The sequence below is a fragment of the Cervus canadensis genome, chromosome 3 (assembly GCF_019320065.1).
Source record: "Cervus canadensis isolate Bull #8, Minnesota chromosome 3, ASM1932006v1, whole genome shotgun sequence".
NCBI classification, from domain to species: Eukaryota; Metazoa; Chordata; class Mammalia; order Artiodactyla; family Cervidae; genus Cervus; species Cervus canadensis.
The window spans coordinates 31,120,444-31,147,689 of record NC_057388.1 but is presented as its reverse complement, the minus strand read 5'-3'; the positions used below and the strand labels follow the sequence as shown (position 1 = coordinate 31,147,689).

Below are 27,246 nucleotides of genomic sequence, written 5' to 3'. Positions count from 1 at the left end.
ACACCTTTTACCTAGTAATAGATTATTACATTAGCTTCTTCACTGATCTCCTTCCAGCTAGGGCTGTCCTTCAGGCTATTTTCCCCTTAGCAGCCAGGGTGATCCTGTTAAAATAAAACTCAGTTTATATCACTCCTCTGCTCTAAATCTTACTATGGTCACCTCAGTGGAAGAGAATTAAAGCCAAAGTCTTCATTTACAGTGGCCTTCAAATCCTACACAATATCTTGTTTGGTCTACTATGGCCAAACTGTCCTTGCTATTCCTGTGAACAATCCAGGCAGGTGCTCAGAACGTTTTTGCACTTGGCTTTCCATCTGCCTTAAATGCTATCTCTCAAGATCCCTTCATGACTAGCCCTTTTCCTTGATTTGTTCCAAATCCTGGTTACTTTTCCTGGCATCCTATTTAAAATTTCAAACACTTGACCCCACTCCCAACACATTTCCCATACTTCATTTTTTCTCCTTAACACTTTTCCAACATAATACTGTGTTAATTTTGTCTTCCCCCTAGACTCTATAAGTGCCTTGAAGGCAGAATTTGGGGAGTTTTTTGTTTATTGTTGTCTCTCCGTTGCCCAGAACAGTACCTTGCATGTATTAGGTGCGCTGCTGCTGCTGCTGCTAAGTCACTTCAGTCGTGTCCGACTCTGCGCGACCCCATAGACGGCAGCCCAACAGGCTCCCCGTCCCTGGGATTCTCCAGGCAAGAACACTGGAGTGGGCTGCCATTTCCTTCTCCAATGCATGAAAGTGAAAAGTGAAAGTGAAGTCGCTCAGTCATGTCCAACTCTTAGCAACCCCATGGACTGCAGCCAACCAGGCTCCTCTGTCCACGGGGTTTTCCAGGCAAGAGTACTGGAGTGGGGTGCCATTGCCTTCTCCGTTGGTGCACAGTAGATACTCGTTAAGCAAGTAGGTATGTGTGTATATCACACACACTTAGGTGTATGGATGTATTGGCGAGGAATATGTTAAGAAATTAGATGATCACATCCTAATTCTTTGGATATATTTTTTTAATAATTAGGACCTGCTTTTATTACTCTGGAGATGAACTGTTCTTTTTCTTGAAGTTTCAGAAAATGATCAGAGCTTTGAGGTGACCATGACTGCAACCACAGAGGTGGCAGATGATGAGATTGCTGAGGGAACTGTGACACAGATCCAGGTATAGTAAGTCTTTGTACGGCTGTAAGAATGTTATCCTTCGTATGTAACCTTAGGTGATCAAATGATGAGACGAGATTCTGTCCGACAACATGCGTGAGTGCTCCGTCTCTTCATTCATATCTGACTCTGCAACTCCATAGACTGTAGCCTGCCAGGCTTTCTGTCCATGGGCTTCTCCAGGCAAGAATACTGGAGTGGGTTGCTATGCCCTCCTCCAGAGGATCTTGCAGACCCAGGGATTGAACCAGTCTCTTATACCTCCTGCATCATCTGGTGGGTTCTTTTCCTCTAGCTCCACCTGAGAAGCCCTGAGTCTGAAAAAGTAGCAATCACAGAATGGAAGTAAGACTTATTATTCATCCAGGTTTCCAGTCCCCACATGAGTCTCAGAATTGTAAACAACAATAGAATTTTAAAGCTGATTCCTTGTGGAGTGGTTCACATCTGTTGAACTAGATAATGAATGTGCATTCTTTGTCTCCCTAGAGTGATCTCTTTTGAGCTGTTAAATAACTTTAAATTTTATCTACCAGTTATATGAGATATTGATTGGGATATAAAACTTTTTAAAATAAGCTTTACCCAGCAGTTATCTGTAGTGACTGATTTAGAAAGGTTCCATGTGTTCTCTGCCCTAATGTGAATGAAAGCTGGTCATCTCAAATACATTTTAACTATAACAGTGGTAGTCATAGTTGCTTTTGATAACCTGTACAACTAGATAGATTTTACTGTGTGTTGAGGTTAAATAATTAGCCTGTTTTCCTATATGAACTTCTTTAATTGTCTCGTGTTATTTCTGCCAAAAGCAATCATCATTCTTAGCTCTCTTCAGTGGCCAGCAGCTTAAATCTGTTTTACTTGTAAGTTTATTTCTGGCTGATTGTTCTTTTGCTCTGTCTCTTCATTTAATAAAATACTTTTTAGCAGACAGTAGAGACATTGTACAATTATTTTCTTATGCGAAGCATCATAATGACCCTTCCTCATTACAAAGTAGGTACAAGTTGATACATATCAGGGACTAAGGACGTTTCAGAAGGGTGTACTGTGAATTGCAGTGAGGAGCTTCAGAGCAGTTGCAGAATGACAGGATTTCCAGAGAAGCAAGTCTCATAATATGTTCCAGACATCTTCGAGGCAGGCTGGGGAATTTGAACAGAAATTTTTTCTAAATCCTCAGAAACAGTAGGGCACATTCTTTCTTCAGAATGGATCTTGCAGGACTTCCCTGGTGGCCCAGTGCTTAAGAATCCACCTGCCAGTGCTGTAAACATGGGTTCGATCACTGGTCCAGGAAGATCCCGCGTGCAGTGGAGCAGGTAAGCCACTGCACCGCAACTGCTGAGCCTGTGCTCCAGAGCCCGGGAACCACAACCGCTGAAGCTTCACAGCCTAGAGCCCTGCTCTGGGGCAGGAGAAGCCACTGCAGTAAGAAGCCTGTTAAGTGTAACTAGAGAGCCAAAAAGAAATAAAAATTTTTTTTTTTTTTTTTAAATAAAAATTTTTAAAAACCGTTCTTGTCATTCATTTCATTTGTAGTGTAGGCTCACTTCCATTTTTAGCATGTTGAAAATAACTGTATACATATGTCTGATTTGGTTTCCAACCTAGTTACTATCAGATTGATCAGTGGCAATGTACACAAGTTTTAGGGTTGTTTAGATTATTTCCGAAGAGTTAATGAGTTACAATCTAATACTAACCTCTTGGTTTGTTATTACCATTTTAGTGAATGAAAAACTTCTAATAATTTCTAATTTTTTTTTAAATAAGATTAACATTAGATTGGGAGTGAAAGTCAGCACAGTTTAAAGTTCAGAAATAGTGTGATTTTTGCTGTGCCCTTTGTGTCAAACTAGGTGTAGTTATTTCACCTAGTTTAATAGCTAGTGCCCCTTATCCCATTCCAGTGGTGGGACTAGCTTGAAAAACAATTAGGAACTAAAATAAGCTTCCTGTGTATGTAGTACATTGTGGTTGCAAGAGGTATTTAGTGAGTGAAATACTTATTTTCAGATTTCTAAACCTGTATACATGATAAATAAGAAACCCAACAACCAATTCACAAAGACTTCATTTAGAAAAAGCAACAGTAAGTTAAACAAAGCCTGGGTAACTTGAAAAGATTTATATATAAAGTAGGAAAGTGTCTGGTACTGAGTTGCTTCAGCCATGCCCAACTCTTTGCAACACTATACACTATAGCCAGCCAGGCTCCCCTGTCCTCCAGGCAAGAATACTGGAGTAGGTTGCCATGCCCTCTTCCTCCTAGGGATCTTCCAACCCAGGGATCGAACCCAAGTCTCATGTCTCCTGCATTGGCAGGCAAGTTCTTTACCACTAGAGCCACCTGGAAAGTTCTAAAGTAGTGAGAAACAGGGATAAAATACCAAAAAACTTAATCACTATCTGTATACTAAGTATAGATAGATAGCCTCTTAGGTACCTAAGTCTCCTAATACCCTCACTTTGATTGACAGTGTTGAAACTGCTGGAATTTAGTAATTATTTACTTCATTTGATGATTTTCGTCATGTTTAACATTACATGGTTTAAGTAATGTAAATCTTCTTTAGGAAATTTTGCACCATAAGGCATTAAGTGTTTATCCAAAGACAGTAATTAATCATGAAAGGTTTATTCCTGAGATTCATAGAGTGGGCTTTGCTATATATTTAGACTCACTTTGGGAAATGGTGATTTTATTCTTTCAACAAACCTGTTAACGTAAGAGAAAGTCATCTCAGGAGATTTTTCTGCATTTCTTAAAAGTATTGTATGTGTCAAGATCTTTTGATAGCTCTCCGTGTTGTCCTTGATACGTAACTCCTATATCAAATGTTACAGAATTGTGATCCTCAGAATGTAAGAGGCCTTGGATATTGTCTGACTAGTCTAAGTTCTCAGCTTTATAAGGTCCTCTTAACCTTTAAAAGAAAAAATCTTTTTTGTATATGACACATAAATGCTGGGTTATAAAACTTTTCTTGTTTGTTCTAGTGATTTCTAGCTTTTGCCCATGGTTTTTTTTTTTAAACCACATTAATAAATACAAAATATTACCACTAGGTATAAAAATAGTAGGTAACAATAGGCATGGCTTTTCTCCTCACTGTGCCTTGGTTCTTCATGGACAGCTTCTCTCTTTTTGAAGTGAGATGCTTTCATATCTTCTTGAAAATAGAGATCCAGTTTCTGCCTACTCAGGAAACAGTCAATCTTTGTTATGACCTACCTCCAGAAAGTGACGTAGCTTAGTAGTTGATCCAGGCCAGAGACCCAGCTGGGTTGAGTGGTCCCTAGGCCTATGACTCTCCTCTTCTCCTGGTCTGCATATAACAGGCTCATCATACCTGGTATGGTAGCACTGTTGCCGTATCTTCCTCACTTATACCATAGCTCTCTCTAGCCCACAGCCAAATCTCTTAAAAACAGCTTTGTTCCTGCAGAATTTTCTAGATACTTCCTAATTGCTGATAGCTGCATAAATACACTGAAAGCCACTGAATTGTATACTTTAAAGGGTGAATTTTATGATGTGTGACTTATATCTTAATAAAGCTTATTTAACTATATTTCTCAATACAGGCTATTTTATTGCAATAATAATAAAATTAGTACCATATGGTTCTTTGAAAAGAATATGCTTTTAGGAGGGTAGGTATCAGCTCTAAATACCTACCCTCCTAAATGTAAAAATAAAGTTGTCAGTAAACAATATGCAGACTACAGTTATGCAATAACATCTTTTGAATTAGCCTGTTAATCTTTTAGATTGATCAACAGGTTATATTACAGATGACCATATATTTCGGCAGCAGACTACCTGTGAGAACATGAATATCATGACACTCGACCCCAGCATTTCCATCTTATTTTATATATGAGCTTGTTTTATACTTAGTAGTAGTTGAGTGGCTAAGTCATGTCCGACTCTTGCGACCCCATGGACTATAGGTTCCTCTGCCGGTGGATTCTCCAAGCAAGAAGAGTGGAGTGGGTTGCCATTTCCATCTCCATGTTGTATACATATAAATATACAAATGGCTTTTTTTCCTGTTGAAGATAATTTTGTTTTCATGCTGTCTTAAAAGCAAGAAAATATTTGTCTTTCTATGAATTCAGTGTAGTTTTATTATATCTAAAACAAATGAATTTCATGTTACTAGAAATTCATTTGTTTTAGATACAGCAGAGTTTTATAATGCTTAGCATTACAAAGGTGAATCAGGTTGGGTGTTAAAGCAAGCTGCCACTGTTTTGTTTTGTTTCTTTTTTCTTTTTTCTTGCCTTTTCAAGATTCTACAGAATGAGCAACTAGATGAAATATCTCCCTTGGGTAATGAGGAGGTTTCAGCAGTTAGCCAAGCATGGTTTACAACTAAAGAAGATAAGGATTCTCTAACTAACAAAGGTAAGATACACTGAATTTCAGTGACCAGTGGCAAAAGTGAGTGTCAAAAAGAGCTTATAGTCATAAGGATCCTAATTTGGGCCTTCATAATTATGGTTGAATAGTTACAGTAATTTGAACCTACTCGAATTAAATTTGGCTCTGAATGGGACTGGGGAACCAATATTCATTTTACAATAATTGATCACTTGTCCCATATGAAGTAGGTTATAAACAAATGCACAGTGTTACCATTTAAGTGAATACAGTTATTGCTTATGGGAGAAGAAAGTCAAACCTTTTCAAAGTTCTACTAACTTTGATCTGATAAGTTGCTTAGAGGTTTAAAGTAAGTGTTTATAGTGCTACTGCACTCGTAAGGATTGCTAGGAAGCTACTTCAAGAAAGTGAGGGTTGTGTATATGCCACTCTGAAGTAAGGAAAGGAAACAAGAAATATGTAAATAGATTGTTTTCAACCCCTGTACAGTAACTACTCATTAAGAATTAATTACTCACTTGATATTCCAATATGTTATGTTTACCTTGTCCTAGAATCTTTTATATGTATTTTTTTCCCATAAAACTTACTTTTCACTGCAGAAATTTTTCAGAAAGTTTTGAGTGTGATTTGGCTTTTACACTTTATAAGTCCTGTCCTGCTGAAAGGGTAAGAGATGTAATTAAGAGGAAGTATTTTTTATGACTCTTTTACTTATTACCCCTGTTTACTAGTGTCACTTGTATTCTTTCTTAAAAACCAGAGGTCACAGAAGCAACTTTGCCTAGGGATTTTTCAGATTTCAGATGAATAAGACATTAAATTAGCTACATTCTTTCCTCTCAAAGAATAACATTATCAATAGCATTACTTGTTTTCTTTTAAAGGACATAAATGGAAGCAGGGGATGTGGTCCAAGGAAGAAATTGATATTTTGATGAACAATATTGAACGCTATTTGAAGGTATCTTATGGCATATTTTTTTTGTTTCACTAATTTTTTGATTGCCAGTTGCAAAAATACCAAAGTAGCACTTTTCAGTAATTATGTAATTGATAATTGGCTAACATGTTGTAGCTTATTAATTTCAGTTGTATTATAGTATATTTACACATTTTGAATTCTCAGTTTAAAACAGCTTTATTAAAAAAAAATAAATAAAACAGCTTTATTGCTTTAGGTAACACCCCAAAGTTAAGACAGAATTTTAATAGCCTCTCAGAATCTTAAAGCTCTATCTTTTCAAGCAGCCTATAAATTGGAGTTTAAATTTATGCTATGTAAAGCCTAAGACATGTGTCTTCTTTGAATTTATGACATCTCACTAGTCCTTTCCCTTAAAAAAAATTAGTTCATTTTCATATTCAGGCCTAGTCATCCTTTTCATTAGATGACTGATGAAAATAATTTTTAAAGCACTGGAGATAGAAATTGCCTTAATACATAGTGTTAGCCTTTCAAATGCCAACAGTCCATGTGGTAATTCTGAAAACACGTGAAGAATGATACAAGGCTTTGTTTGCATATTGGATAACATGTTGGGAATTCTGCATGAGAGCAGAAGGAGGAGTTTACTCTCAGGGTTGGGACAGGTACAGAAAATATTTACAAGAGTAAGGATTTGAGCTGAGTTTCAAAGAAAGGGGTAAGACTTAGGGGTAGAGTAGGGCAGAGTACATCATGAGAAACGCTGGGCTGGATGAAGCACAAGCTGGAATCAAGATTGCCGGGGGAAATATCGATAACCTCAGATATGCAGATGATACCACCCTTACAGCAGAAAGCGAAGAACTAAAGAGCCTCTTGATGAAAGTGAAAGGAGAGTGAAAAAGTTGGCTTAAAACTCAACATTCAGAAAACAAAGATGGCACCTGGTCCCATCACTTCGTGGCAAATAGATGGGGCAACAGTGGCAGACTTTATTTTGGGGGGCTCCAAAATCACTGCAGATGGTGACTGCAGCCATGACATTAAAAGACACTTACTCCTTGGAAGGAAAGTTATGGCCAACCTAGACAGCATATTAAAAAGCAGAAACATTACTTGGCCAACAAAGGTCCGTCTAGTCAAGGCTATGGTTTTTCCAGTAGTCATGTATGGATGTGAGAGTTGGACTAAAAAGAAAGCTGAGTGCCAAAGAATTGATGCTTTTGAACTATGGTGTTGGAGAAAACTTTTGAGAGCCCCTTGGACTGCAAGGAGATCAAACCAGTCAATCCTAAAGGAAATCAGTCCTGAGTATTCATTGGAAGGACTGATGTTGAAGCTGAAGCTCCAATACTTCGGCCACCTGATGCGAAGAGCTGAATCATTGGAAAAGACCCTGATGGTGGGAAAGATTGAAGGCAGGAGGAGAAGGGGATGACAGAAAATGAGATGGTTGGATGGCATCATCGACCCGATGGACATGAGTTTGAGTAAACTCCCGGAGTTGGTGATGGACAGGGAGGCCTGGCGTGCGCAGTCCATGGGGTCACAAAGAGTCAGACAACTGAATGACTGAACTGAACTGAGGGCTGGAGGGAACATTATGAGCATTATGAGCACATTAATGATGTGTGTTGAGGATTCAGAGTTCAAACCCAGAGTATATTAACATAACCCCTTTAACATGAACCAAGATAATTGGCTGCTAGAACTTGAGCTTTGAAGTTTAATTCTCCTATTGTTTGATAGTTTACGTATAATTTTTCACTATTTTCAATACATTGCTGCCTAGTATGTCTACATTCTTAAGCTTAATTTTAAGCTACACTCCTCCCAAACTACACTTTATAAAAAGAAAAACTTTACTTCTTTATTAGGGAAGGAAGATCCTTCCCACCAAGCTAATTGTTTTAAGAGAAACAGAAATTCAGTGACTATTGAAATATATCCAAAAGTGTATTAAAAGTTGTCCACTAATCACACATACTTTAGTTAAAATTGGGGAAATGCTACAGGTTTAGTAACCAGTTGGTAAAAAAAAGAGAAAAAACACTGAATTCGGGAAATTAAGAAGCTGATTTCTTATGTAAGAAATTAGAGTAGATGATTTCCAAGGACTCTTCCAACTTGATGGTTAAAGGGCAGCTTTATGATTAAGACCTTTTAGATGACCATTTCATTTGACCAGGTTGTGAGTAGTAAGAACTTTAAATTATAGTAGTTGAAATAGTTGGAGAAGGAAATGGCAACCCCCTCCAGTATTCTTGCCTGGAGAATCCCAAGGACAGAGAAGCCTAGTGGACTGCTGTCTGTGGGGTCGCAGAGAGTCAGACACGACTGAAGCGACTTAGCAGCAGCAGTTGAAATAGAATTAGCAGAGAAAAGACAGATAAGCAAGTAGTCTTCTGAGGAATCCTGGTGACTAAATACTGGCTAAGAAGGAAAGTGAGGAAATGGAATAATTTAAGAGTTTTTTTTTTTATTGAGGATGGTTAGAATGATGATGGAATTGTCAGAAGTAAGAAATGTCCAAAAAAGATACACTGATCTTGGGAAGAGATAATTTGTTTGATTTTTATTTTTGACTATGATTTTTTATTATGTGGTACTCTTGCAAGAACATTATGGAGCTGTTTTTAAAGCAAATAATTACATGTCATATATTCCATATTTTGGGTAAAAATATAAGATACTGTCGCAAGGAACCGAGAAAAAGAAAAGGCTTTTCATCTCACTGTACTATCATCCTGCAACACAGTGCCTTAGATCTAGGTACTTGTAAATATTTAGGTTTAATTGTTTCCAGACTTGAAATTGCATAAAAGAATTTTGAAAAGGATTCTAAAATTTAGAAACTTTTTACTGTAAAGTTTAATACAGTCAAAAGAGTGTATATAATGCGTCAGTGGAATTTTACCTGTTTTAAAATTTACATAAGTAGGTTTATTCTCTGGGTATTCTGTAACTGGCTTCTTTTGTTCAATATTGTGATTTTGAGATTCATCCCCTATTGGGGTTTTTTTTTTTTTTTTATTGAAACCTGTGTTTCATCATGTGAATATATAAGTTATCCATTCCACAGTTAATGGTCATTTGGGTTCTTTTTAGTTTTTTGCTGTTAATTTGTTTAATTCTGGTGGGTGTAAAAGGTATTTATTATGGGTTTAATTTGTGTTTATCTGATTATGTGTTGTTATATGCTTGTTGGCCATTTGTGTTTCCTCTTTGAAATTCTTGTTTGTGTCTTTTATCAGTTTTTTCTATGGGGCTGTTCATTATAATTTTCTTGATGTTCTTATTTTATGCTGGATACTAATGTTTTTTCAGTTATGTTACAGATCAGATATCTTGTCCCAAGTTAGTGGCTTGTCTTTTCATTCTCTCTAGTATCATTTGATGAAAAAAAATTCTTCATATCAGTGTCAAAATTATCTATTATCTTTTTACTGTTGTGTTTCTGTGTGTTTAAGAAATCCTCCTCTGTTTCAGGGGCATAAAGATATTCTCATATATTATAGTTTGGCCTTTCACATTTTTTTTACTGTGGTTATGAGATATCATTTCAGTGTTACTGGGTTGTGGTTGTTTTTGCTTTCTTTTTGTATTGATAACGCTTGTTCCAGCATTATTAGGGAATGTCTGTCCTTTCGCAGTCTACAATACCCATTCTGTCTTAACTCAAACTTAAAAAGATGTGTTTCTAGCTTTTCTGATTTGTTCCTAGGTTCTGTTTGATACCTACACCAGTACAGCACTATCTCAGAAGCCTCAGTGTCTATCTGATGAGGCAGGTCCCTTCATCAATGTCTTGGCTGTTCTTGGACATTTGCTCTCCCGTTATAAATTTAGATTCAGCTTGCAAAGAATGAAAAACTTGGAATTTTTATTGGGATTACATTGAATCTGAATCAGTTTGAAAGGAATTGACATCTTTTTAATATTCTGACTTCCTATTGAAGAACATTTTATAGCTCTCTATTAGTTGGACTTCCCTGATAGCTCAGTTGGTAAAGAATCAGCCTGCAATGCAGGAAGTCCCAGTTCGATTTCTGGGTCCGGAAGATCCACTGGAGAAGGGATAGGCTATTCAGCTGGTAAAGAATCCGCTTGCAATGCAGGTGACCTGGGTTCGATCCCTGAGTTGGGAAGATCCGCTTTAGAAGGGAAAGGCTACTACGCACTCCAGTATTCTGGCCTGGAGAATTCAGTCCATGGGTTCACAAAGAGTCAGACATGACATTGAATCTGCATCAGTTTGAAAGGAAGTAGCATCTTTTTAATATTCTGACTTCCTACTGAAGAGCATTGTATAGCTCTCTGTTTTAGTTAGTTCCTCTTTAATTTCACTTGATAGTTTTATGTTTCCTTCATGAAGGAATTGCATAATTTACCTAAGATTTAGTCCTAATTTTGATGCTATTACTAGTGAATAGTTTTAAAGATTTTTATCAGCTTTGTCTAGAAATACAAATGACTTTGTTAACTTTGTAACCAGCATTCTTGCAAGTACTCTTAAATAATTTTTTCATAGATTTGTGGGTTTCTACATGTATAACATCTGTAAGTAATTCTTCTAATCTTTATGCTTTTGTAAAAGTGGGGTGTAGTTGGTGTACAGTATTATATGTTTCAGGTACACATAGCAATTTACAATATTTAAAGGTTATACCCCATTTATGATTATTACAGTCTTTATGCTTTTTGAATGTTGGATTTTATGATTGCTCTTTCCATAAATGTTGAGATTTTATTTTTTTCCCTGTAAGTCTACTTGTGTAATTAATTACTAATTTTTGTGAAACTAATACAAACTCATTCCTAGAGTAAGCTTACTTTTTGCATTGAGTATTAACTTTTTATATATTACTGGGTTCAGTGTGCTAAAAGATTTTGAGGAGTTGGGTGATCTATTTTGATGACTGAACTTGGCCTGAAAAATCTTTTCTAAAACTCTCCTTGTCTGGTTTTGCTTTTAAGATGATGCTAGTCTAATGAGTGGGAAGTTATCCCCCTTTTTATATTTAGGATAGTTTAAAATCAGAATTATGTTTCTCCTAATTGTTTGGTAGGATTTACTTGTGAAGTCATCTTGGCCTACTGTTTCCATCGTGGGAAAATGATTAATAACTGGTTAAATTTTCTTCATGGTCTGTGCTTATTGTTAGATTTTTTTTCTCTTCCTGAGTCAGTTGGTAAGTTGAATTTTTCTAGGAATTTGTAAATTATATGTAAGTTTTCAGATTTATTGCCATAAAATTTTCATGAGGTTCAACTATATAATCTCTAGGCTCTAGGCTCTTTTTTTAAGGTTTGTTGTAAGTTTGTCTTTTTGTCTTTTATTTTTAGTCTTGTGGAACTTTTCAAAGAAGCAGTTTTTAGCATTGCTTATCTTTTCTATTTTTGATTACTTTTGTTCTTAAGACTCCTTCCTTTTCTACTTTATTTAGATATAATTTTTTATAATTTTAAAAGTGGTTTGCAGGACTTTATTGAATTATATACAACTTATTTTTGGAATATTTAAGTATCATTTCTTATTTGACTTAATTAGCAATACATTATTTTTCTAAATGCCATTGCTTTTAACATTAAAAAATCTTTTAAAAAGCATAGTATATCCATATGTATTTTATCAGAAATCCCTAAATCAAAGAAATGTACCCATTTAGGCACGCGGAATAAAAGATGCTACAGAAATCATCTTTGAGATGTCAAAAGACGAAAGAAAAGATTTCTACAGGACTATAGCATGGGGTCTGAACCGGCCTTTGTTTGCAGTTTATAGAAGAGTGCTTCGCATGTACGATGACAGAAACCATGTGGGAAAGTATGAAAACTTGTAATACTGCATGTTTTCATGTAACTTAGATGGGAAATATTTAAGGAACTATCATTTTTTAACTAAAATTATGATCAAAGCCTAATTAGAGACAGTTGCAGATTACTATTGAGCAGTGTTAGTATTTTTATTCCCCAGGTACATGTTGTAAATATGGTGAAACCTCATTACAATAAGGCCTCTTTTAGAAATTAGAATCTGAAATACCTTATATAGGTTTGATTTAAGACTTAGTTCAGTTAACATTAAGACATCAAAATCTGCTTTTGCGGAAAGTAGTGTTAAAGAAAGTATAAAAGTAGTTAAAGATTTAGGAGATGTAAAAAAACTCTTAAATTCATTGATAATGTTTTTCCTATTCATATTTATAGTGTAACATTTCCTAGGGCAGTCAGTGACTTTTTTTTTTTTTTAATAAAAGCAGAACAGAAAATAACTAAATTTCTGGATATAATGCATGGATTTCTGTCATAGATAATATCCAAAGGAAGCCTTCATACCTTCAATGCAATGATAATAATGGTGTTATTGACATATTTTAAATTTCTCTTTGGGACTTGTAGATGGTAGTAGTGTGGCATATTAGATACTGCTTTTAAAAAGAACATTGCATTGGTTATGTTGAGTACTTGCTACTAAAAAAAGTCTTGACTTTGGAGCAAGAATACATCAGTTGTCCATGTGTAGGTAGAGAAAGAGAACTTGAATTTTTTCAGTGATTTGTAAGAGTTGACCATAGATTTTCTTTTTAGCTCCAGTTTACCGTGTCATCATCTTTCAGAATAGCCATGGTATTAGAGTACCTGAATCTAACTTGAAATAACACAAGTGTTAGGCAGCATAGGAGAAAATACGTTTTAAATGTTGAATTTTCCTAGAGAAAATTGTTACAGTGCTAACTTTTATTAATAGCTTAAAATATTTTTTAAGAAAAAAAAAACATTAATTTTTATTAATCTACTTAGAAATTGGTTACTTTAAAAATATTGTGAATATGCCAAGTGATTAACATTTGGCTCCCTAAGTGAAATTCTGATTTTTATTAAGGCTTTTAGCATTCTTTGTTTAATTGATCTTTTAAAAATTTCTTTAAATTTCTAGATATACACCTGAAGAAATTGAAAAGCTCAAGGAGTAAGTTTGACTTTTTTTCCCATTTTACTTTGAAAATGTCAAGAGATTATTGGTAGGCTGGTATAACTTAATCCTGCTGTTAAGCAAAGTTGACCATATAAAGACCTTATCAAATCTATACTTGCACAGAGTAGCCATGTCCATAAATTCAGTCTTCTTTTATTGTCCTTAGACAACTAATAGGGGTTACAAAAGAGATTAGATGGCCATTCTTGGTAACCTAAAGACTAAATTTGGCGGACTTACATACCAGGATCAACACCAAGGTTGTGCTAATGGCTTAGTTTAGAATGATTTAGAGTTGGCAGATGTTTCACCGACTATACAGTCCTATTTTGTAGGAAACATAATTTGGGGACCATGAAGTATGGGTTAACGGATTGTGTTGATCATGAAAGGAAAAAAAAAAGCCTGATCCAGTTTATGATAATAAGAACTTGCAAAATTTTTCAGGTGTCTGAGAAGAGCTTGTTAGGAGTACTCAAAAGGGAAAAATCTGGGGATTGCCTGGGAGATTGTGTCAGTAACCTGAGGGGAAATTTGGTCTTTTGAACACATATCCAAGTTACTTATTTCTTCTCTGACCCAGGAAAAAGGCAATTGCTGCCTGTTTTTTTTCACCCACAGACAACTGTGGACCCCAAAAAAAGGCCACACTTTCAAACTTTGGCTCTCAAAGTATTGCTGCCCACCACTTCCAAACCAGTCAAATGGGAAGAAGAAGAATGAAGAATAAATGATGAAATTAAAAGGGAGAAACAGTTGAACCAAATGCTGATTGGCAGACTCTTGTTTTAGGCTCCGGATAAAGCATGGCAATGACTGGGCAACAATAGGGGCGGCGCTAGGAAGGAGTGCCTCTTCCGTCAAAGATCGGTGCCGACTGATGAAGGACACTTGCAACACAGGTACTGTGCACGCCCCTGTTCTTTGTCGCCATTCAGCCCTCCTGCCCCTTCACATGCTTCCTTCTTTTCTGTTGTGGAAAGAGCTTTACTACTCATTGAAGTTTACATTTTTTCTTCTAGTGCCCTTTCTTTTCAACTAGACCCAACTAATCCTTTATTTTTGAGCTTTGTGTAGTAAGGTGATATTTTCATAGGGACATATCGCCTCAGCTTCAAAGGTTTTATTTAGGTCTAGCAGGTTTCTGTTTTATAGCAATTCAAAACTGCTCCAGGTGGGAAAGTATTTTTGTCCTATACAGGTACTTTTAAGGCATATGTGCAGGAAGTAATTTTAATTTAAGTCCATCTGACTATTGAACTGATGTTGGCAACAGCTTATCAACTCATATTTATGAAAATCTTTAGTTCAGGCATGTCCCAACTCAGGAAGAAGCTGTGTTCCAAAGGCTGTACATACTTTGCCTATTTCAAACTTGAAGAACTTTTTCCATAGAAAAAAATTGTGATTGGTGTTTCAGTTCCCAGGCCAGACCACAGATACCCAGTTCATGTATACAAATTACTGATTGATGATACTGTTCAACCTAACCTTTGTGACCAACAGCAGTATTTAGGCTCCCCCACCAACTCTCACTTACAACCTGTTTCCTCTGTAAAATAATGAAGGTAAAATAAATGATCTCATAGTTCGCTTTTTAGCCCTCAAATTACCTGAAGGATCCACAACCTGTGCTCAGTCTTTCAATTAGAAATAAGTTCCGTTTGTTCTCAAGCTAGGCTTGAGCTTCCAGGGAATATATTTTTGATCTCACCCCCTAAAGTGGAATCAGGAATGTTTCCTGCTTAACCAGTCCACCAGCGGTATTACCTCTAAGGCAGTGAAAACATAAATTTCACCAACTCTTATTGTGTAGTGAATGAAGCAGAAATGGGAGCTTTAGGTTTACAGTGGGACCCTGGAAGTTAATGTAAGACATTGAGTATAGAAGCCCTTCTGTGAGCATAATGGAAAAACATTATGGCATTCCCTGATTGCCAGCCTGAAGAAATGCTCTGCTGTTACCTTTCCTTGTTGCTATTTATTGTTTTGGATCAGGAGTTTTGTCTTTTGACCACACCATGAGACGACAGTCTGAGTTTCCCCTTCCTTTTTTGCCATGCTAAAATAGGAGAGCAGGAACTTTGTCTTGAATCTCTGGTATCCAGAGCTGTGCTTAGCAGATGAATGAATGAATCCCGGAAAGGCAAGCACATGGCCTTTTTGAAATTTGCAGCTACTGCTAAGAAAATAGAAACTTTAGAGTGGAAGACATTTTAAAATGGTTCTCTCTTTTTTTTTTTCCCCCCTGTTTTTCTGCTTAAGCTTTTTTAAAGAAAAAGACCAAAGGGAACATGTGATACCGTTAGGTTTATGGGTTCAAAAAAAACTGAAATAGAAATATGTGTGAATACCAGTCTCAGACTGGTATTTTATCACAGCAGCCTGGAGTTGGGACAGGAAATGGTATAAACCAAGTTTTTGTTTTTATTGAAATGGGTGGGAAGCCATAGGTATTGTTCTACTTGTCCATCTTCATTCATTCCTGTCAGTAAAGGTCTCTGTTGAGCTTACTACTACACTTCTGCACAGCTGGGAATCTTTGGTGGGACTAAGAAAAAAGTATGAGTTTCTGTGTCCATCAAGCCATCAATGGAACACTTCCCAGTTAGGACTCAGTATAACTTGAGAGAATATAATTCTTTCTAGCTATGTTTTAGATAGTTTTTCTTTCCTTAAAGAGTCAGTTGGTGCTTTCTATTAGGATTCTATGTTTTCATTTGTAGTACTAAGAACCTTTGTTGTTTAGTCACCAAGTTGTGTCCAGCTCTTTGTGACCCCATGAACTGTAGCCTGCCAGCCTCCTCTGTCCCTGGGATTTCCCAGCCAAGAATACTGGAGTGGGTTGCCATTTTCTACTCTAGGAGATCTTTCCGACCCAGGGATCAACCCCGCATCTCCTGTGTTGCAGGCAGACTCTTTACCACTGAGCCACCTGGAAGCCCAGTAAGGACCTTACTGGGCTAGTAACTGTCTTAGTAGTTACATACAGGTTTTCCGTATGTCATTCAGAAAAAATTCTGACAACTACTGCATACTTCCGATCAGTCCTTTGAAATACAGTGCTGAATCTGATTTGCAAAATAAGAAAAAGGTAGCAGTAGTCATCTGGATGCTCTCCTTCTTTCAGGGAAGTGGACAGAAGAAGAGGAAAAGAGACTTGCAGAGGTGGTGCATGAATTGACAAGCACCGAGCCAGGTGACATAGTCACTCAGGGTGTGTCTTGGGCAGCTGTGGCAGAACGAGTGGGTACTCGCTCAGAAAAGCAGTGTCGTTCTAAGTGGCTCAATTACCTGAACTGGAAGCAGAGCGGAGGTACCGAGTGGACCAAGGAAGATGAAATCAATCTCATCCTCAGGTGTGTGTCCTAAATCTTCTCATGACAAAAGCTGCAGAACTGCTGTGGCTGTCTAGATTGACTTTCCTCTTTTGATTTCCATAGATGCCTAATGTCGGAAAAGCATCTTTTCCATAGAGAGCCACTGTTTAAAATCCTAACTGTTTCATATTGAGCTCTTTTTTGTTTTGTGTTTGCTCCTCTTTTAGTGGATTTAGTGCTCGTGCACAGTACCAGGTTGAAGGCGTGGCGACTGCAGTCCCTCTCTGTCCGCGGAGCAGGCGTGGCACGGGCCGCGGCCGTGCGGCTTCCCACTGCCCTGCTGTGCCTCAGGCCCGGCCGAGGGGGACCGTGCTGAGGGTAAGGGGGCTGGCAGTCTCCATGCCCTCAACCCTTGGCTACTGTGCGAATAAGATAACCCACATTAGTTCTCTCCCGCCTTCAAACTGGGCCAGATTAAGACACTTCCATTTCATACATATCCAAAGATAGCTTTTAGATAATAATCCTAAGCTTATTGTTAAATTAGTTGGTCTGTGATTCAGTGGCCAAAAATACCAGCAGGAACTTTTGTGGCTACTCCCTACTGAAAATCAAAATCCTGACAGTTTACTAGAAAACATATAGACCATTAAAACCCCAAATTTAGCTGTATTATTTTGTGTTAATTGTGGGGTTTGGGGTTTCTGCTCAAGCATTGTTTTATCTTTTTATCATTTTCTTTTGAGTTTTATTTTTATTTTTTTTAATATATTTTACTTATTTGGGTGTGCCAGGTCTTATTTGTGACAAGTGGCATCTTTGATGCAGCATGCAAGATAATTTATTTGCAGCATGTGGGATCTAGTTCCCTGACCAGGGATTGAACTTGGGCCCCCTGCATTGGGAGCATGGAGTTTTAGCCACTGGACCACCAGGAAAATCCCTTGAGTTTTATTTTTAATATAGCTTTTCCCCAGCTAGTCATCTTTATAAATAGTTCTTTTCTGAAAGTGAAAGCCACTCAGTCGCGTCCAATTCTTTGCAACCCCATGGACTATAGAGTCCATGGAATTTTCCAGGCCAGAATACTGGAGTGCGTAGCCATTCCCTTCTCCAGGGGATCTTCCCAATCCAAGGATCAAACACAGGTCTCCCACATTGCAGGCTGATTCTTTACTCCAGCCTGAGACATCAGGGAAACCCAAGCCACCTGGAGTGTGTAGCCTATCCCTTCTCCAGCAGATCTTCCCAACCCAGGAATTGACCTGGGTTCTCCTGCATTGCAGGCAGATTCTTTACCAGTTGAGCTATGAGGGAAGCCCCATTCTTTGCTACGTAATTTTATTTTACAAGTGGAAGAGCTCAGATCTAGGAAATACCATTATATAACACACTACAAAACATTATAGAACACTATACAACTAAACCTGTTCTTATTCTGTTCTAACTTTTAGCTCTTCCCTTTCCTTCACAGTTCTGGTTCTGACCATTTTTATGGTTCAGCATATTGGTAGTACCATTAACGAAAGGCTATCACTGTGGTGCATCTTAGCTCTTAGCTCAGGAAGCAGGCCTGCACTCCCACGGTCCATCCTTTCCCATGTACCTAGCTTCTCAGTGACATACCCTGCCATTCCCTTTATTGCCGGTGCCATCACCTGTAGTCAGAGGACGATTCTTGCGGAGAAACAAACATCTCACAGATGCTTATTTTGTAACCTATAGGATAGCAGAACTTGATGTAGCTGATGAAAATGATATAAACTGGGATCTGTTAGCGGAGGGATGGAGCAGTGTCCGTTCACCACAGTGGCTTCGAAGTAAATGGTGGACCATCAAAAGGCAAATCGCAAACCATAAGGATGTTTCGTTCCCTGGTAATGTATTATTTGCTCCTTAAGTCCTTACCTTATCTTACAGTATTTAGTACTCAAGGAATTAGCTGTTATAAGTTCTTTGCCTCAGCTAAAGAGAGATGAATCATGGTAGATTTTTACTTCAACCTCTGTCCTGTTTCTTTGGGTAACAAACTTTCCTTGAGCAGAATTAATATGATTTGTAATTCTCAAACCACCAAGGATAGAATTACACATATTTACACACATTCTTCTCACATAAACTGTGAAGAGGAGATAAATTTCACTTGTGTTTTCATTGCATACAAAGATGTAAGAAATTACATTTAAATCAACTTTTATGAATTGAGTAATTTCAAATTACTTAACTGCATTATTTAGAGAAATTCTGTGGAGATTTATTTTGTAGAACAAATGCTGGGGAAGTTTCTAATTTCATTTATTGTGTAAATCTAGAGATCTTAGGTTTGCTTAAAAGTGAAGTATGGCTTACTTTCCACTTCACTGTCTGCTCTGTACTTAGGCACTGAACCAGGTAGTACAGTCTTTGATTTAGGTAATCAGATTCACTCTCACTGATATAATGCTCCAGCTTCATTTTTGCAAAGGAAAATTAAATGCTGAGGAATTTGGCTTGATGAAATGTGATTTCTTTTCCCCTAAATACCCAGTTACAAATTTACTTTGCATTGTAAAAATTGTAGTATAACCAGGAGAATGAAGGAATACTAAATGTAACAGGAACCCAGCCAGGTGCAAGATCACCTGGGATGACTGATGTAATTTATCACGGTTAGTAGAGGAGCTGGCTCAAGTCATTTGCATACTGCTGTTGGGAAAAGCTCAGCTGCCACTCTGGGGTTGTAAGTTAGATGACAGCCAACTGACTGTTCCTGCAGTGGCTAAAACAGTCAAGTGCCATTTGAGTCAGGGCAGGGGGTGGGTACACAATTTATTACTGAATAAAAATGTTAGTTTTCTTCCTAAATAAGAATTTTATCAAGAAGCCCTAAGACAGAGAAAATGTTGTGTTCCCATGTTCCTTACAATAGCTATTAATGTAGCTTTTGATGGCAAGAATATTCGGTTGTGAATTTTGTAAAAAAATTTTTGATATAGATAAAGTTTCCAAAAATTTCCAGACAGGTTATGGCTTTTAAATATTTTTATTATTATTTTGCTAAGATGTCATATCCTATATACAACTATTTATTCCAAATACTTTCCCTCCTTACCCCCCACTTCCCTTGCTGCTTAGATGGTGGTCTGTCGGAGAATCAATGTTCTTTTTGTCTACCCATCTCCCTTCAGTCTTGATAAAAGGTCTTAAACAGTTACATGAAAATCAAAAAAACAACCCAACGCTTTTGGAGAATAAATCAGGACCTGGAGTTCCAAACAGTAATTCCAATTCCAGTGTACAGCATGTTCAGATCAGAGTTGCCCGCTTGGAAGACAATGCTGCCATCTCTCCAAGCCCCATGACAGCCCTGCAGATTCCCGTCCAGATCACCCACGTCTGTAAGTAACCTCAGAACTCCTTGCTATGTGACCTGTGTGATTTAGTGAATGTGCCTGACACCTTTCAGTCTTCTAGAATTTTGACAGAAATTTATCCAACTTGACAAATTAAAGGAGATCTAAGGCATTTTATGTTTATTAGCTTGATAAATATTTGCAAAGGATGAATGTGTGACAGGAAAGACTGATAACCTACTACCCAGCCATTATAAACCATTTTAAATCATCTTACTTTCTAGATGTTATAAAGAATAAATGGTTAATAGAAAACTACTTAAAATACTGTCAGCTAAGCAAGGACATAGAGTCTCTAGGATAGCACATCATTTGTAGTAATTCACCAGAAGACATACAAATGAGGAATGGATTTGAGGTGAAATGTAGAAGAAATGGATTTTGGTGAGGTTGAAAAAGATTTTCTTTAGGGAGTAAAGACCCAGTTTCCTGCAGGGATTGTTTTGTTTACCTCTCTGGTATAAACAGAGAGGCTTCCCTGGTGGCTCAGTTGGTAAACAATCTGCCTGCGATTTGGGAGACCTGGGTTTGATTCCTGGGTTGCAAAGATCTCCTGGAGAAGGGAACAGCTACCCACTCCAGTACTCTGGCCTGGAGAATTCCATGGACCGAGGAGCCTGACGGACCACAGTCCATGGGGTCACAAAGAGTCAGACACAACTGAGTGACTGTCAACTTTCTCTTCTCCTTAGCCTCTGACTGACATCTTCTTGTGCTTAATGAGATGAGAACCCAGTGAGTTATAGGGAGAGAAATTCATTTTCTAAGATCTAAGCCAAGTTGATCTACCTTTCTTTCTATCATAGAAGGACAGAAAAGGAAAGAATTAGGATAAAAATCTCAGAACCATATTATTTTTTCATTTTTATCTCACTTTTTCCCCCTACACAATGTTATTTGCCTATTGAAAGGCCATTGCTAAGAGTTTTTCAATCACTGAGTGTTATTCTCAATCCAGGGATTATTGGCATTTTGATTGGGACAGTTCTTTGTTGGCAGGATGTCCTCCTACACACTGCAGGGTGTGTAGGGTCCCCTGACGTCAGCCATAAAATGCCAAGCAGTGCTTTCCAGTCAGTGTGACAGATACAGGCAACTTACAGGTTTTCATATGTACTCTATTGATCACATTTGAGAATCTCTGGACCACTTAGTTGGCATTATTAACACTGTATTTCTGGGAATTCCATTAATTATGCTTGTCTTATTCAAGTTCTAATTTAAATGCGCTTATTAATATTAATTAATAAATTAATATTAAATGTGCTTTAGCTTTCTATCAGTATAGTCAAACATGAAGAATTTATTTTCTTTAACCCTGCTTGTTTCGTTTTATAGTCTTGAGAATTGCAAAGCAACTGAAATTACTAATCCACCATAAATATGAGAGAGTCTGTTGACTAAAAATTATTTATGCATGGAGAAAGTTATAATTTTCCTTGGCCACTGGGTTGGTAATACTTATTGAGAAAATAGCAAACATTTTATAGATGGTGCCTTAATATTCATTCACAGCATGCTTTTTTAAGTATTAGAATAATTTTATTTCATCCAGTAAGAAATACGGGTACAGTAAGTTTTACAAGACGCCCATTATTCTTGGCATTTGAGCTAAAATCTCATGGTTGTTTCTTTCTTTATTAGAGGTCAGGGATGCAGACTATTTAGGGCCAGAACAGTAAATGTATGTTAGGCTTTCCAGGCCAAGGCCAGATAGATCTTATGGAATTTTCTGTTTTTGTTTTTACACAATCCTCTAAAAATGTAAAAACCATTCTTAGCCTTGAGCCACATTTGTCCCCAGCCATAATTTGCTTACCTTTGATTTAGGTTATTTATCTGAAATCAAATTATTCTATGTATGATCTTAAGAATCCATGAACTAGTAAGAGAAATAACAGGAATTAAGTGCATTTCTCTGAAACTGAGAAGTATTATAGTCAGAATATAATCAACAATAAACATCATACATTAGAAGTCAATTTCAAATCATTTTCCACATGGATGTACCTACAGGTGGGACTGACAGCACCAAAAGAGCTCACATTTCTGCTAGTTTGCTGTAGTTCTGTATACCTTGTGCAGACACAATGAAGCCTGAGCTTCAGTTGACATACCTGTCTGATCTCTAAAGTACTATTTATTCACCCAGTACAGTCATTTGAAACAGTACTGCATGTATTTAATGTTTTTGATCCTCACAACTACTGTATGAGATAGACAGGGCAAGTAAGTCTCTGAACATTAGTTTGGATTGAAGTAAGTTATTTGCCTGGATTTACATTGCCAGAAGTGATGTCACTAGAACTAAAGCCAGAAGTGATGTCACTAGAACTAAAGCCTAGGGTTCTCGGACATCTCTATATTCCAGACATCTGTACCTTCTTACCAAAAGGTACAGGAAAACTTAGCATTTTATCAAGTTCCTGTATCTTTGCAGGTTAGCCTTAGCGTATTCCTCTTTCTTACTAACTATAATTTTATGATCTATGCCAGGATTAGCAAATTTTGTCTCTGTCATAGCTACTCAACTGCCCTTGTAGTGCAAAAGCAACTACAGAAAATACATAACCAAGCAGGCTTGACTGTGTTCCTATTAATACTTCCATTTATAAAAAACTGGTAGTGAGCTGGATTTGGCCGTGGGTCATGGTTTGCTGACCCTTATCTGTGCCATGCCAGACAGATCCATTAGATTTGTTATCTGTTCAATTTAAATGATTGTGGGTTTCCAGGCCAGTTATTCAATATGAGATGGCCGTCCTATTAAGTACACTAAGGAAATTGAAATTTAGAAAGTGTTTTGTTTATTGTCCTTGTTCTTGCCACAGCTTCAGCAGACTCCACCGCTGCTGCTGTTGACTCGGAAACAATAACACTAAACAGCGGAGCACTGCAGACGTTTGAGATCCTCCCAGTGAGTAGCCGCCTTACAGAGCCTAGTGCGCGAGAGCAGCTGGCGTCACTGTTAGAGATGCTGCATGAGCAAGTGAGATAGGAAAAGTAACCTGACTGTCATTACGTGTAACTCTGCCCATGAGTTTGGAAGCCAACATAAATCAGACTTCTACTTTTTATAATTAATTTTTCAATCTGATATAAACCAATAACATGTTTTTCTTATATAGATGAAAATGACAATGCTAACATGTAGGGTACATGCTACATATTTTTATCGAATTATAAATATATACTTAAAAAGTTCATATTGGTTGAGGAAAAGTTTCTGGAATGAATTATTTAACAGAGTAACACTGCACTAGCCATTGAGGATACAGGGTTTAAAAGTCCTAGTCATAAATGATGTAGCCACTTAGGCAAAGAATCTTGCAGTTCCTTAAAAGGTTAAATATTGTTACCATATGACCCACCAATTCTAATCCCGGGTATACCTAAGAGAAATGAAAACATTATATCCATGAAAAACTTATACATGAATGTTCATAATAACTAAAAAGTAGAAATAATCCAAATGTCCATCCACTGATAAATGGGTAAATAAAATGTAAGTAAGTAAAAAATATGCTACCACAAGGATGAACCTTGAAAATATTACGCAAAGTGAAAGAAATGAGACACAAAATATATAGTGCAGGACTCACATTTGATACATCAAAACTAGGCAAACCTATAGAGACAGAACATAGATTAGAGGTTAACTATGCTAAGAGTTTTTGCGGGAGAGATGGGATATGTCTGCTAATTTAAATGTAATTTCTTTGGGGTGGGGGGTATGAAAATTCAAAAACAGCCCCAGTTCTTTGCCTGATTTCTAAAATAGGTAAACCCAAAATTATTGGCTCAGTTTTCATGAAGAAAAAATGTATTTTATTTAAATTGTGTCAAGATTTATTTGCTGTGAAAAATATAAGGAGTACTAGTGCATGAGTTTATTTATATCCTATACACAGCCAAATCTCATGATGGCCCACAGAGCAAAAGATTCTCTTTTGGAGCTTCTGCTAGGCTGCTTACTTAACCTAAGCCTCGGGTTCCTAATTCAGTGGTCTTCAAAATAGGGTTGTAAAAGAAAGTCATTTGTCACAGGTACAAAACAAATTTGTTTTACCTTTTTTTGCTACTTTCCCCCTGGCCAAATAAATAATGTACACACATATATTTGAGGTATGTGTTCCGGTTTCAACTTATGAGGTCACAATCAAAGATTTAGAGACTTCTGTCCTAATTTATTAATAAAGCATAATAGTGCCTCAGCTCCAAAAATGTATAAGCATTAAATGTATTTAAGTATATTAAAATATGCATATGATATACATGTGCATATAAAGTATTTACTATATCACCTGATGATATGTGATGAATAAATACAACCTTTAGAAAAACAGTCAGCTACACTTTTATGAAGAGGGAGAGGGAAAAGTGAGTTGAATCCCAAGTGTGTGCCAGGCACCATCACAATCATTTCTAATCCTCACCAAACCTTTCTGTGAGAAGCAGTTGTTATCCCTGCTTTCATGTTTAAGAAACCTAGATTCAGTGAGTCAGAAGCCAGTAGAGCTGCTGTGGAGGAAGTCCACAAGACCATGTCGGACTAGAGACCAGGAGATATGACCTTCACCTCCAGCTCTACGTGCACATGCTCTTCCTTCAGTTTTAGGGTAAACCAAACTCACAGTACCATGGAGAAGCTTATGGTTGTGAAACGTGTGTTGCTGTTTCAGTGGTTTTGTTACACTTCCATAAAACATCTAAACATACTATCAGTTAAGCAGTTTTCAATTAGGAATTTTTTCTTTCAGAAGAAGGCTAATTGCTATTTCTGTACCTCTTCTCCTAACATAAAAATTTTCTAAAATTATACTATGAAAAAAAATCTATTCAAGCAAGTAAACACTGCCATAGTGCCTTTTCAAAGATGTGAAGCTTTTTAACTGGGAGACTGCTAGGTTTTATGTGCTACAGAGAAAGGATAAAGAGGGTGTGCTGGGTTACTGCGCTGGAAACAGTGGTTTATGAGGCAGTGTCTTGGACTGAGATTGAGCTGAAACCAGACCATAGACACACAGGGCGTGAAGAGTAGGACCAAGGCCTTGCCTCTCTGTTAAACCTGCAGGCTGTGAAATGACTTATAACACATAAATAGTCCATAATATTATGCTTTTTATTATTTGCACCTTCATGATTGGTACCAAGTACATTTGCACTTGACTAGCAGTAAAGTCCCCATTTTGGATGTAAAGCTAGATGTAGTGAGCACTAAGTCTGCTTACTCAGTGATGCACCTGTGTTGACCAGATTTTTCTTTTTCCTTTAGTCTTTCCATTTACAGCCCACTGGCACTCCAGGCACCTACCTGCTTCAGACAAGCTCAAGCCAAGGCCTTCCCCTCACCCTGACTGCGAGTCCCACAGTCACCCTGGCAGCTGCCGCTCCTGCTTCTCCTGAACAGATCATTGTCCATGCTTTATCTGTATGTCATCTTACATAAATTCCTTGATTTTTCTAGTTTCTGTAGAAAAGACTGGCTAAACTGATAAATGTCACCAGAGATAGAACTCATACCTTGGGGGAGAGGGGAGATATATTTTGAGCTCCAAGACTTCAGGACCTGTTAGGGACCAGAATTAGTTGATACATAATATTAAGAGCCAATACTACTGTAATCCATGGATTTAAACTATTCTTCTACCACTGTTGTCCCAGGAGCATGTTTTACACCTTCACTGGGGTACCTCCCTCATTCCTGTACATGAGATGGACGTACATTAGGGGAAAGGGGCTCTTAGGAGCGCAGAGGCCCCAGTAGGTCAAGAAACAGGAATTCTAGAGGAACATGGTAAGAACACTGCAGATCCAGAGGTGAGAGGCATGGAGGGGACACCAGGGTACCACGTGTAAATGTCATTTGTTGTCTATAACTTTAGGCTGGTATGTACTTTTTCATCTTGCCACTGATTGTTTTCGTTAACATTCTATAGCCAGAACATCTGTTGAACACAAGTGACGTCACAGTGCAGTGTCACGCACCAAGAGTCATCATTCAGACAGTTGCCACAGAGGACATCGCCTCTTCCATATCCCAAGCAGAACTGACAGTGGATAGTGATATTCACTCATCTGATTTTCCTGAGCCTCCAGATGCCCTAGAAGCAGACACTTTCCCAGATGAAATTCATCAGCCTAAGATTACAGTAGAGCCGTCATTTAATGATGCTCATATATCCAAATTCAGTGACCAAAATAGCACAGAACTGATGAATAGTATTATGGTCAGAACAGAAGAAGAAATCTCTGACACCCACCTTAAACAAGAGGACGAACCCTCACCATTAGCCCGGGCTTATGTTACTGAGGTAAGTTGCACTTAAACAGCCTTAAGCCTCAAACCTATAGTTTGGGAAAAGCCTAGAAATTGTTTATGGAAAGATGTCCTCAGAACCTTCCTACCTTCTTTTATTTATTTTTTTTCCTATTTTCTTAGACACTCAATGTGCAAACCTCTCCCTGACAAGTGTCATTCATCCAGCAGGGCTGTGCTCTTCCCACAGTTCCTCACTGAAGCCTTTCCCTCGCCAACCCCCAGTAGATTGAGAAATGCTTGTGGAAACCATCTTCCTGTGGGTGGTTTGTAACAAATCTTTGTGGTTCAGCTTAGGAACCTCATCCCACAGTGAAACAGCAGGACCTGTCACTGAACTGGCTCTTTTAAATTATTTTTTTTGCTAGTATATAAAACATCAGAGTGTGAGGTTATTATTATTTTTGTCTGTTTTAAGACCTTAACTTTGGTTTCTTTATATTCTAACTTTAGGATAATATTTCAAAGTCCTTTCAAGCCTAAATGTGTTTGGGGACTTAAGGGAAACCAGGAATATGAGACAATCTTTTTTTTTTTAATTGTTATTACTTAGGATTTAGGCTCTCCTACCATAGAAGAGCAAGTTCATCAAACAACAATTGATGATGAAACGATACTTATTGTTCCTTCACCACATGGCTTTATCCAGACATCTGATGTTATAGATACTGAATCCGTCTTGCCTTTGACAACACTAACAGGTACTGTAACGCCATCGTATGCCTGATAAATCTTAA

General features: G+C 37.5%; 1 protein-coding gene across 6 annotated transcripts in view; it reads left to right on the top strand.

Moving 5' to 3' along the window:
* Positions 1-27,246, top strand: part of DMTF1 (cyclin D binding myb like transcription factor 1) — a 45,628-nt gene that overhangs the window by 17,077 nt on the left and 1,305 nt on the right. For all 6 annotated transcript variants that reach the window (XM_043462874.1, XM_043462879.1, XM_043462875.1 and 3 more), the window contains 13 exons: positions 1,079-1,173; positions 5,478-5,592; positions 6,459-6,535; positions 12,169-12,326; positions 13,440-13,472; positions 14,271-14,380; positions 16,609-16,837; positions 18,524-18,675; positions 19,966-20,175; positions 23,022-23,107; positions 25,466-25,621; positions 26,130-26,504; positions 27,063-27,210. In XM_043462874.1, the coding sequence (XP_043318809.1) occupies positions 1,079-1,173; positions 5,478-5,592; positions 6,459-6,535; positions 12,169-12,326; positions 13,440-13,472; positions 14,271-14,380; positions 16,609-16,837; positions 18,524-18,675; positions 19,966-20,175; positions 23,022-23,107; positions 25,466-25,621; positions 26,130-26,504; positions 27,063-27,210 (1,944 nt within the window). The remainder of the gene's footprint in view (positions 1-1,078; positions 1,174-5,477; positions 5,593-6,458; positions 6,536-12,168; positions 12,327-13,439; positions 13,473-14,270; positions 14,381-16,608; positions 16,838-18,523; positions 18,676-19,965; positions 20,176-23,021; positions 23,108-25,465; positions 25,622-26,129; positions 26,505-27,062; positions 27,211-27,246) is intronic.